This window comes from Camelus bactrianus, chromosome 13 (assembly GCF_048773025.1).
Source record: "Camelus bactrianus isolate YW-2024 breed Bactrian camel chromosome 13, ASM4877302v1, whole genome shotgun sequence".
NCBI classification, from domain to species: domain Eukaryota; kingdom Metazoa; phylum Chordata; class Mammalia; order Artiodactyla; family Camelidae; genus Camelus; species Camelus bactrianus.
Window position 1 is genome coordinate 47,086,902 of NC_133551.1, and position 13,013 is coordinate 47,099,914.

The following is a 13,013-nucleotide window of genomic DNA, read 5'->3' on the forward strand; positions in this document are numbered from 1 at the left end:
GTTTGAACATGAGCATTTAAAATGGAAGACTTCATAACTGGTTCTTATCTCAAAACTATGCTGTAATTCTCAGGGCTTCTGTCTGTTTGAGCTAATACCAAGGAGAGAAAGAATCTTGCTGCAGAAGGAAAGTTTCAGGTCTCTTGTGGCCAAATCAATCACTCCATGGCTCCCTTTTACCAACACATTCAGTGTTTTATTTTGAGTTAAAATAAATAGTTATCCAATAACTCATCACCAGGATTCTAAAGTGAAGGAGAGGCAGGGCAGGGATAAGCTGGTTTTATGGTTGTGGCCTCAGGACTTTTTGTTTTTAGTAGGTTCTAAGCTGAGCTCCTACTTTTCTGGCTGAAATTCTAGGAAAAATTACAAGTCCTATCCTCATTGATTGCTGTATCCTCAGCATCTAGCATCTAAGACATTGGTTGGCACATATTAGGCACTCAATAAATACTGTTGAATCAAGTCAAACTCCTTTATTTTTATTGCAGAAATACTGTCTCTTAACTGGCAGGGAGCCAAAGCAATTAAGGTTTAAGAGAGGATAGAAAACGAGGAAACTTCCAGAAGATGAGGAAATTGCAGGAATGTGTGGGAAGAGCATGGCCATTGTTCCCATTATCTCCTGTAGCTTAATGAACCACCCCAAAACTTACTGCTTTAAACAAAAAATTATTTTATTATTTTCTCTCACAATTATAGTGAGAGGCTCAGGTGTTTGGGTTCTCTCACACAGTTGCAGCCTCTTAAGTGGTCTTCCAGCTTCCAGGGAATCTATTATCAACACAGCAACCAAAGTGATCCTTTTAAAATCTGTCATATGACTCCTCCTCTACTTAATTCAAGGTCCTCACAACGGCCTGCAAGGTCCACAGGATCTTAATTCTCCACCCTCTCCCTCATTGCCTCTCTGACGTCCTCTGCCATCATTCAATCTCTCCCTGGCTTACTTCAGCCACATTGTCCTCATTGCTGTTTTTTGAACTTGCCCTCTCTCTTCAGGGCCTTTGCACTTGCTGGCTAGTCTACTTGGAAAGCTCTTACCCAAGATATTCACCTGACTCACTCTCTTCAAGCCATTGTTCAGTGTCACCATCTCCCTGAGACCTTCCCTAATCCCACACCCCCAGCTGTTTTGATGGCTAAAATGGATGCTTTCCATATCATAATTGTTTGGTTCAGAAAGCCAACGTTGAGTCGCCCCATTAGACACCACTGGAGTTAGAAAACCTTAGCAATCCTTGGCCTTCAAAGGCATTTGGTGATTTCCCCACTGGCTAGCCCCAAATCGCAGCTCCCAATGAACTCTCTTTTCTCAGAGCGGTAGTTGGGGCTAGGTCCTAGAAGAACTGCCAGAAGGAAAAGATCGTGACGTCCCAATCTGGGTTTCAGCACCCCTGCGCCATGAGGGACGCTCAATGGGCGTTGGTGATTGGTGAATGAACGAAAAGGCACAGGCGGCCCCGGCTCCTCTCCTCCTCTGGGGAGCCGCGCACTTCTTGGCCGTCATCTATCACTCGGCTCTCGTCCCTTCTCCGCGGGCCTGCCCAGCGCGTCCCATCGATCTGCTCGGCTATCTCGCGCCTGCGCCTTTTTGCTGTCAGTCGGCCGCGGCGTGAGGAGCGCAGAGAGCGGTAGCGGCGCGCTGGGACCTGAGGTAAACCTGCGGCTTCTGAGCTGCCAGGCCGCACGCGAGCTAGCTGGCGGGGGTGAGCCACGCGGTGGAGGCTGCTGGGCCCTACTTCACCAGAGGCAGGAGGGCCCCTCGAGCCTGGCCCGGGAGGGCCTGAGTGGGTGGCGGGGGTGCAGAGCCCCGAGTCGCCAGGTTGAGTGCCTGCCGGACCTGGCCGCGGGGCCGAGTGCCCGAACTAGAAGGGAGCTCTGGAAGAATCGGAGCCAACCACCTTGGGGCAACAGATGGAGAAAACGGAGTTTCAGGGAGGGAAGGATCTGCTAGAAGTCACAGCGAGTGAGCACCAGACCCAGGGCTGGGCGACCTGAGCACAGTGTCTGAACTCTTTCCACCTAAGTCTTTCATTCATTTATTCTGTTTTTAGTTGTGTAGGTTCAGGACGGTGAAATACAAGGAGGAATACAATAAGGTCTGGCTGAGAGATCAATTATGGTACGGTATTTTATCTTATCAGTTTACAAAGGGAGAAGGCAATGAGTATGCTATGACAGAGGCAGGGCTAAGATGCCGTGAACACCCACTATAAGCCTGAGAGACCAACGAGTCTTTGCCTTGATTCGCATCACCCAGAGTCGTGGCAGTGGCATTGAGACATTTGACATATTGGCTGATATCATGGAGTGTTCATGACTGTCACCTGGAGCCTCACTGAGTGTAGGAACCTCAGATCCTAGTGACCTGGGTTCGAATGTCCCTTCTGCACATGTTTGAGCTTGACTCTTACACGGGATTGTTGTGAGGTTGACAGATGCTCAGTCCACTGATTGAGTACCCGCCATCTGACGGGAATTGTGTCGGATACTGGGAATACAGCGGTGACAGTCAAGGAACTCACAGGAAATAGACATTTAAATAACTGCACAATAAAACCTATAAAGGCAGAGATGATCTGTACATAGTAGAGTGGAAGCACCTAACAGGAAAGGAGTTACTTCTATCAGGAGGGTGGGAAGGGTTAGGAATGGCTTTTTAGGCAAGGTGATTCTTGAACTGAGTCAAAAATTTAATAGGGATTACATACTAGGCACAGGAGAAAGGTAACTTAGGAAGCAAGGATAGCCATACGGAAACCAGAATTACACAACAGCATGGTTTGTTTGGCACGGAAGGCTTCCATGATCTAAGCTCTAATAATATCAAACACTTGTGCTTGTCACGGGATTGACATTATTTTGTGTGCTTTACATAGATTAACTCATTTAATATTCACAATGACTCTGAAGTAGGAAATGAGGAAAACTGAGGCTTGAAATAGTTATAGCCAGCCCTGGTTCACACAGCTAATTCATGGTCGAGCTGGAATTCAAACCCAGGCAGTCTGGCTCAAGGGTATGTGAACTTAACCACCAGTCTGCCTTCTAGAAACTGAGGAAGCTGAAGAGTTTTAAATGGTTACATCACTTGTAAGTGGTGGAACTAGAACTCAAACTCAGGACTTTTAACTCTTAAGGGTCCAGTGCTCTTTTCATAGTAACATCAGATGTGATGGAAGTTATATAGTGCAAAACTGAAGTTAAATTTTAGTCTGAGGGAATGCTTGCTGGAATTGAAATTACCGTATCTTTTAAATGTGGATGTTATGCAAGAGCCTCGCTTTGTGCTTGGGTATACTGGGTGTAAGTGTTGCAGTTTAGATACTGATGTGAGCAGCCCAGGACTGATCATAATTATGGCAAAGGCACAACGTTATTTGCTAGTTTGGTGTTAAATAATTTTTTTCTAAACATTGAATTTCACACTTGTATTTAAAAGGTTGCATCATTTGTTGTTAAGTCAAAGCATACTTTTATTTTAAATCAGTAAGTATTTATGACCTTTTAATGTGCCTCTCTTCTATAAAGAGATTTTTTGCCAGAAAGAGATTTTTTTGAATGTCAAACAGGTTCATTTATTACCTTAAGCCTGAAAAAAGGAATTAATTTGGTTTGTTTCTGCAGTTGGGCTCTGCAAATCTAGGTTAAGATACAAGCCTACATTTGTGTTTATAATGATATCTTTCAAGTTGGTAGTAATGAGAAGATGGGAGCAGTTGGCTGGATTATTAGAAGAATCTTAAGTCATTTCATACTTTTCAGAGAGCTAATGTGCTTGTATTTGTACTGTTAATTCTAGTCAGAAGTTTTAATTTTTTTCAAGGAATATGAACTCACGTATCAGAACTTACATATATTGGTAAACTCTTACTCCTTTAAGAGTCAGCTCACGCATTACTTTCCTATAAAACGTTCTTGTCTTTTCTAGGAAGACTTAAGTGTTACCATCACTATGTATACTTACTGTATCCTGGACATATTTCTTCCATGACATTAATGATAGTGTATTGTAATTTACTGCATTTGTATTCACATAATTGTGAGCAACCCAAGGGCAAAGACCAGATTTTTTAAAAAATTCACATCCATCTTCCAGCCCATCACCCCAGGCTGGAGCTGAGAGTATATATCAGTGAGTAAGAGAATAGGATAAGTGTGATGTTTATACTGCAGCTAAGGAGTCTTTCTTATTCTGGTTATTGGAGTTGGAAGTGACGTATTTGACCTAAGTAGGTATCAATAAACTAAATAAAAATAGTGTTAATACTATTTGTGCTTTGATTTTTGTTACTTTTTTCTGTTGTTTTTCTCTGTGATTGCAGTTTGTAAAAATGGAATTTCAAGCAATAGTAATGGCAGTTGGAGGGGGATCTCGGATGACAGACCTGACTTCCAGCATTCCTAAACCTCTGCTTCCAGTTGGTAACAGACCTTTAATTTGGTACCCATTAAACCTGCTTGAGCGTGTAGGATTTGAAGGTGAGTTATGGCAATGAGATGTACTCATAAAACTTTTAGGGTGTTTAATCCCAATGATTTATCAGCTTTACAACAGTGAGAGAGGATTAATGAAAGAAGACTAGGACTCATCGTTGGCTGGAGACTGGCCTCTTTAGGAGTTTAGGAATACTCCACTGGTGTGTGAAAAAGGTTGAGAAGATAGTGCTAAGTGTTACTCTTTTAGAGCTGGTCTCAACAGTGATCCAAGATGAACCCTGAAAGGATGTCAGGACATGATATGAGGAATCTAGGTGCCTTATAGTCAGTACTTACTGAGAACCTGTATGTACCAGGTAATATATTAAGCACTGAAGTACAGAATTGAAAAGATAACTTAGGCCTAGATTTCTAGAACCTTGAAGTCTAGTGGAGAGATCCACATGTAAATAGATTATCATTGTGTAATGTGATAAATGTTGTAACAGATGCACATTAGAAGTGCTTCTTATAAGGAAATTGCTGTTTCTACTTGAGAGATTCAGAGAATGCTTTACAGAGTAGCTGACCCTTGAATTGAGTCTGGAAAAATAGATTACCAGACTGACCAGTGTGGAGAGAGCATTCCATACAGAAGTAATACGTATGCAGAGATAGAGTCATGATCATCATAACATGTTCTGGCAGCTACTTTTCATTTTATGTGTCTATAATATCAAGTGTAAGGAGGAGGAGAAGATACAATGAGAGAGATAAACAGGAGTCATGCTATGAAGGGCCTTGTATTACATGCTGAGGAATTTAGATTTTTTTCCTGAAAGCAATGGGAAACCAATGAAAAGCTTAAACCAAGATAGATTTATATTTTAGCTACTCTAAGTCCTTTGCATCTTTATATAAATTTTAGAATCAGCTTATCAATTTCTACAAAAAAGCATTGTTGGAATTTTGACTGAGATTGCATTGAATCCATAGATCAATAGGAACAGAATTCACATCTTAACAATATTGAATCATCTGATCCAGCAGCACAGTGTATGTCTCCATTTATTTAGGTCTTTTGTAACTTATCTCAATAGTGTTTTATAGTTTTCAATATATAAGGATTTACACGTATTTTGTTAGATTTATTTTTAAGTAGTTGATATTTTTGTGCTATCATAAATGGTAATAAATTCCAGTTACCTGTTGTTTAATGCTGGAACAAAAAAATACATTTTTTATCCTGATCTTGCCTCCTGTAGCTTTGCTAAATATACTTATTAATTCATGTAGCTTTTTATAGATTCCTTAGGATTTTCTACAATTTGACCTAATTGACATAGAACATTACACTCAGTGAAGCAGAATGCACATCCTTTTCAAGTGTGAAGAGCTTTTACCAAGATAGGCCATATTTTTGGAAATAAAATAGGTCTGAGTAAGTTTATAAGGATTAAAATCACACAAAATATATTCTCTGACCACAGTAGGGTTACATTAGAAATCAATAACAGAAGGATATCAAGAGAACCCCTAGGTATTTGGCAGTTAAACCACATACTTCTACATAACTCAAAGAAGAAATCACAAGAGAAACACTACTCATGCAGTATTTAGAAGAAATTTTATAGCATTAAGTATTCCATGAGAAAACAAGAAATGTCTTGAATTATCATCTAAGCTTCTACTTTGACAAACTAGAAAAAGAAGAGCAGTTGAAACCCAAGTAAGTAGAAAGGAGACAAAAATGATAAGAGCAGAAATAAATGAAATAGAAACCAAAAGCATTAGAGAAAATCAGTAAAACCAAAAGATGATTCTTTGAAAAAAATCAATAAAATTGTTAAATCTCTGGCTGGACTGATCAGAAAAAGCAGAGAAGACACAAATAATAATAGAAAGGAGAGTGGGGACATCACTACAGATCCTACAGACATTCAAAGATAATAAGCTAATATTGTTAACAACTTTATGGTAATAGATTTGACAGCTCAGATTTGCATTTTTAAAAAATTGCTTTGGAAGCTGTGTGAGGAATCAGTTTGAGGGAGTCAAGACTGTAAGCAGGGAGATGAGTTAGGAGACTAATACAAAAAAGTCCACACCAGCAATGAAGAGGGCCTGAGCTAAAGCTTCAGCAATAAGGATGGAGAAGTGGGAACATTTGAGAAAGTTGATGATTAATGGGGAGAGGTCATAGAAAAAGAGGAAACTAGAAAAATAGGGAAGAGTTCCTTCTACTTTTTGCTTAAGTAACTAGGTAGATGGTGATGCCAGTAACTAGGAAAGGGAATATAAGGAACAGGTTTGAGCAAAGACAAGTGAGTTTGGCTTTGGCCAGAATGAGTTTGAGGTGTCCTATAGTTAGATATAACAGATCTGAATACTAATACCAGATGGAGGTGGTGCAAGATCCTGGGCCCCAGGCTTGTGATCCAGTGTTCATTCCATTCATGCCTTCTTGAGAAAACCTGTGAATATTTCTGTGCAATAGTCTGTATAACATTGATGTTAAAATATGTTTTATAACATATCTTTTTAGAGTTCTGTCTCACAGGTGAAGGACACATCTTAATACACTTTGAAATATCCTACTTTAATAAGTTCTTATGGACTTGTCATCTATAACTTTCTTTTTCTTTTTGCTATTTCTTTAGTTATGCTTGGGAGGGAAGCCTTTTGTGGTATATTTAATACCCATTATATAGAAAATTCCCTCTCACTGAGGCTCACTCAGAATTTGGAGTGTCTCCTAAACATAAGATTCTGGAGTTGAACAGTCAAGTTTATGTTCACTCTGTTCATGTTGTTCATGATTTTAGAGAAGTTAACATAGCTCTACTTAGCAGTAGTCTCTCTCGACACAGAAGAGTCCTCGTCCAGTTATTAGACTGACTGCCTCATATTTACAATTACTCCCTTCACTCTGTCTAAAATGTCCTCTTCAACCTATGGAAATGTCACCTTCTCTTTGAAATCCCAAACAGTATATCACCCTGTCCTCTATGCTTTTATCATACTTTGTTTTTCTCTCAGTACCTCGCAAGTCCCGCTTTATGCTGTAGTTAGTGGCATGGGAGACTGATCTTCCTGAGAACAGGTACTGTGTCTCATTCATCTTTGTAACAGCAGCATTTTACATACAGTATATACTAAAAAAATTTTTATTGGACTTGAATTCATCATGGCCTACTTCAAAGGCCATCCCTTCCATGAACCTTCCTTAATTAATCATTTCCATGTCCAATTTCTCCATTTTAAGTTTCTTAAGAATAGGAACCATGTTTAATTCATTTCTGAGTTCTCCGTGTCTTTTGTCCTTTACATATTAAGTGTATTTGTATTTATTGGTTAAATGAGTGAGTTAGTGACTAAAAGAAAGCCAAGTGGGGAAAGGAAGAAAGAAAGAAGGAAGGAGGAAGGTTAAATGATTTGAAAGAGAAAGAAAGGAAGAAAGAAAAGGGAAGAAAATAGACAAAATAATGAGTACAGTGAAAGGGAGAGATAATTGAGCACTATCATGGAACAAGTAGTGGAAATTGTTGCACTTTAGAGATGCTAAAATCTGATCTTCAGATATCAGCAACACATGTTATGCTACAGTGGATTACATTACCCAGCCAAAGATCATAACAGAACCCCAAATTTTCTGTCATTGGTTAATAGCTATGTGAATAAGGTGAAGACATCTATTATGTGGAAATTCCTGTTACTGGGTTCATTGTGATCCTCTGTGAAGCACTAATGGCTATCTGGTGGGAAGTTGTGGTACCTCTTTGTATTGAAAGAAGATTTAAAATGTAATCCCATTTGTATATGCTTTGATAAATGCTCTTCTGAATTCTTTACATTAGGAAGAAGTGATGTGTAATACATTAAAGTTTGGGCTTTAATCATATGGACCCTAGTTTTATCTTAGATCTGTTGCTTAATAGTTTAATGTACCCTGAATAAAGTCACTTCATATCTTTTAGTCCAAGTTTCCTCATTTGTAAAATGAGATTGCTGTAAGAATTGAGAGATTGCGTGTAAAATATGTTGAAAAATCTCAAAAGTATTAGCTGTTATTAAATCTAGAAGTAGACCAAATCTAATTGAAATAGTGTAACCACTGTCTAAATGAATGAAAGTTTTTGCACTTTTCCTTCTTTTCTTCTTTCATGCTATAGAAGTCATTGTCATTACAACCAGAGATGTCCAAAAGGCTCTATGTGCAGACTTTAATATGAAAATGAAGCTAGATATTGTATGTATTCCTGATGAAGCTGACATGGGAACTGCAGATTCTCTGCGCCACATATATCAGAAACTTAAGGTGAAAAACTGTTTCTTGATTTTTATTGTTTATTGAAGATAAATATCATCGTGTGTTCCCAGTGCATTGCAGTTTACAATGCTTTTTTAAAAATATGCTCTTGCATCACATACTTGTTGCCTATGTTTTAGCTGCTTTTTAGTTTGCTTACTAGTCAACATTTAGACACTTTGTTGTCATAGTCACTAGTTTCCAATATTTTTCAGTCATAGTACATCTTTATAAAAAAGATAAACTTCAGATGTACTTCAAAAGATTCCATTTATATGAAGTTTATGAATAAGCAAAATTAATACATACTGATAGAAGTCAGAGCAGCAGCTGACTCTGCAGATGAGAGATTGACTGGAAAGAAGTACAAAGGAAGTTTTAAAAATTTCAGATCCCCCATATGATAATGTCTGAATGTTTAGTCTCCTTTGATTAAGAAATTAACACAGGCATATGGATATGAGGAGATAAAGTCTCTTAACTGGTCTGTGGCCCATGAACTGAGAGAGATCCACTGTACATTGTTCTAAAATTGATGTCCTTTGGGAAAATTCGTTCTGTGTAATAATGTTGCCATCTTGTTTGAATTAGGGAGCAAAATTTCTCCTGCTATTATTGGTGACCACAAATAGATGTATTAATAGTTTCAACCTACCTATGCACTAAAGAACAAAAAATTAATGCAGATATGTACATGGCTGTCCCCCTTTATTGCAAATAGTTTACACACAGTAAAATACACAGTTATCAACTATATAGTTCAATGAGGTTATCATTACCCAAATCTAGAGCATTTCCATCACCTCTGAAAGTTCCTTTGTGCTTCATTTAAGTCAGTCCCCCACTTTTAGAGACAACTGCTATTCTGATTTCTATCACCGTATGTTAATTTTGCTTGTTCATGAACTCAGTATAAATAGAATCATATAATTTTATTCTGGTTTCTTTTGTTCAACAATACTTCTCAGATTCATTCATATTATTGCAGGTATAACTAGTTCTTTTTTATTGCTGAGTAGTATTCCATTGAATAAATATACCACTATTTACACACTTTTCTGTTGAAGGTCATTTGGATTGTTTCTTATTTTTAGGTATTATGAATCAAGCTGCTATGAGCATTGTTCTGCAACTCTTTCTGTAAAAATATTCTGGGTTATAGGGTTTACTTTATTACAAACTACCAGATAGTTTTCTAAGTGATTGTACATTTTACACTTCCCTCAACAATGTGTGAGAACTGCATTTGCTTCACATCTTTAGCAACACTTAGTATTGTCAGTCTTTTAGTTCTGACCATTCTAGTGGATGTTATGTCATGCCGTCTCATTGTGGTTTTAACTTGCATTTCCTTGATAGTATGATGCTGATCACCTTTTCATGTAGTTATTGGCCATTTGTATATCTTCACAGAATGTCTGTTTAAGGCATTTGTGTATGTTTTTAGTTTGCCTTTATATTATTGATTATAGAAATAATTTATATATTATAGATGCAAACCTTTTGTCAGATATGTGTTGCGAATATTTTCTGCCAGTCCGTCACTTGCCTTGTTACATTCTTAATGGTGACTTTGATGACTAGAAGTTTTAAATGTTGATGAAATCCAGATTACTGATTTTTTCTTTTAGGGTTAGTGCTTTTTGTTTCCTAAGAAGTTTTTGCTTACCCCAAGCTTATAAAGATATTCTTTTGTGTTTACTTCTAGAAATGTTATGGGTATAAAGATTACTTTTTTCTATATGGATATTCAGTTGTTCCAGCATCATTTGTTAAAAAGACTTTCCTTTCTCCATTGAATTGCACTGGTGCCTGAAAATCAATTGACCATTTATGTGTGTTCTACTTCTGTTCTCTCTACTTTGTTCCATTGGTCTATTTGTCTGTCTCTACCACATTGAATAAAGTCTTGATTACTTTAACTTTACATAGTAAGTCTTGAAATCAGGTAGTGTAAAGTCTGCTAACATTGTTCCTTTTCCTTAAAATTGCCTTGGTTATTCTTGATCCTTTGCATTTCCATATAAATATTAGAATCAGTTTGCCAGTTTTTACAAAAAAAAGCTTTCTGGGATTTTGATTGGAATTGCGTTGAATCTATAGATCAATTTGGGGTGAATTGACATATTAATGTTCAATCTTCCAATCCTTGAACATCTGTTTATTTAGATTTCCTGTAATTTCTCTCAATAGTGTTTTGGCATTTTCAGTATAGAGGTTTTGAACATCATTCAATAATTTTTTTCTTATTTCATTTCTGTTTAATGATATTGTAACTAGTATTCTATTTTCCAATTGTTTATTGCTTGTGTATAGGCATACTACTGGTCTTTGTATATTGACCTTGTTCCCTGTGGCTCTGTTAAATTGTAAATCCTTTAAGACTTTCTAATACATCATCATGTTGCCTGCAAATAAAAACAGTATTACATCTTTCTTTTTAATCTTAATGCCTTTTCTTTTTTTTATTATCTTATTGCCCTGGTCAGGGCCTACAGTGCAATGTATATAGGCATTTCCTTTTCCTTTTTGGCCTTCTTTTTTGTCTTTCTATGCTTCCACCCAAGGAGGCCTTGGTGCTTCTGATTGCAGCAGTGATTTCCAATACCATAATGTTGAGTGTGTTGCATTCTGGAGTGCAGCTGCTTATTTCTTTAGGGAAGATATGGAAAATTTCACTAGAATAATGAGAAGAGAACTCTGTTTTTTCACAGGGACAGATGCCAGGTTTATCAAGAAGCTAAGGGTGTTTAGTGGTCTTCCCAGGGGCTGTTTTAGTTATTGTCTAAAAGTTTAGAATGGAGGTATAAACTAAACTCTCTTTGCTCTCTAATCTATAAATCTTAGAAATGTTATTTTTGCCCTAGCCTGGAACTGGAGATCCTGGGAGTTTCATGCAAATGAGTTCTTACAACTCACAGAGGCTTGAAAGATAACAGTGGCAACTATTAATAGGAGAGGGCATGAGGAGAAGAGTAAAGTAATTGCCGAAAGGACATTTTACTCCCAAGTTACTACTTCTTATGGTTTTGATCACTTACTCCTTATTATAGGGCTTCCTCTTGCACCTAAGATCAGGATCCTTAATAAGTCATTCTGTACAGTCTCATTTCTTTTCCTCCCTTACCCCTTTGTTTCCACATCATTTACACAGCATCCCTTACATGTAATCCTACCTCTGAGCTTTCTTCTCAAGCTTTGGCTTGACTTTGGCTAGCAAGTTTCTGCTCTCTTTGCTATCTCTACTTTGTTTCTCCTACCAATGGCTTCTGAAATCCTGGCTTCACATCGGCTTACATTCTAACCTGGAGTAGAAGGCAAAAAGCTAACCTGTGGAGGAGCATAAGTAGACTCCTGAATAGCCATTAAGAACAGAGTAAAACCTGAGCCAAAATTCAGAACTGTCTGGTTGGGATCAGCATAAATTTGTAGGAAGCACAATGAAAATATGTGTAAACAGTTAAAAAAAAAAAGTGAGACAGCCTGAGGAGGCAGTTTCTCAGTGTTTGCTAAGGGATGTAGTGTACCTCCCAAGGGAGAAAGTTGTACCCCTAGACTCTGCCATGGTTTAAAAGCAGTGCCACTTTGAGCCAATTTATTTCTCTTTCTCTGTGCCCACAAAGCAGCTTCCTAAACATTTGGAAACTCTTTTGGTTGGTTTTCAGTAAGATTTTAGGGAAGATAAGAATATTCCCTTTGAGAGTTTTGGGTTTATTGCTTTTGGTTCTTTTATCTTTACTGACCTCCTCCAGCTTGAGTTCCCCAAATATTACTGTGAGCTTATCCCATGTGGCTTCTGCCTTTCTCAGAAGAAGAGCACAATAGTATGTTAGCTTTATTTGGCTTCTTTGTTTAAAATGTATTTTGCCATTTAAATTTATCTTTGTTGTTTGCATTGCATTTGCTAAATGTATTGCAATCCTATTTGTACGTGGAGACTTCTGTCATGTGTGCTTATAGACTCTTGGAGCTGACATCATATTTGCTGTGTTATGTTTTTTCATCTTCTTTCATTTGGTTTTATTCTTCTGGCACTGTTTTCTACCTCATTTTGCCTTATCTCATCCCACAATTTTGCTGATTTACTGGCTTCTCACTTTTTGTTTCAGCTGCCTAAACCTCTTTCCTTGACTTATCAAGTGAGATTATTGGCTCATTCATTTTCCCAGGCCCTGGGTGAGTGAGCTCCATTCTTATAACTGGTGTTGATAATATAGAAGTTCTTAGATTTTATATTTGCTTCATAATAGTATTTCATATTGACAAATGATTCAGTCTTATC

General features: G+C 37.7%; 1 protein-coding gene across 4 annotated transcripts in view; it reads left to right on the plus strand.

Moving 5' to 3' along the window:
- Nucleotides 1-1,508: 1,508 nt before the first annotated feature.
- The window catches only part of EIF2B3 (eukaryotic translation initiation factor 2B subunit gamma), a 104,643-nt gene continuing 93,138 nt past the window's right edge, over nt 1,509-13,013 (plus strand). Inside the window, exons 1-4 of one of the 4 annotated variants that reach the window (XR_006721700.2) lie at nt 1,576-1,657; nt 2,058-2,125; nt 4,329-4,485; nt 8,595-8,740. Coding sequence is in view for 3 of the 4 variants with exons in the window: in XM_010946081.3 (XP_010944383.1) it covers nt 2,123-2,125; nt 4,329-4,485; nt 8,595-8,740 (306 nt within the window). In the remaining variant the exon portion in view is untranslated. Of the gene's footprint in view, nt 1,658-2,057; nt 2,126-4,328; nt 4,486-8,594; nt 8,741-13,013 lie in introns of all 4 variants that reach the window. The other 3 variants (XM_010946081.3, XM_010946084.3, XM_010946083.3) reach the window with 3 other exon arrangements.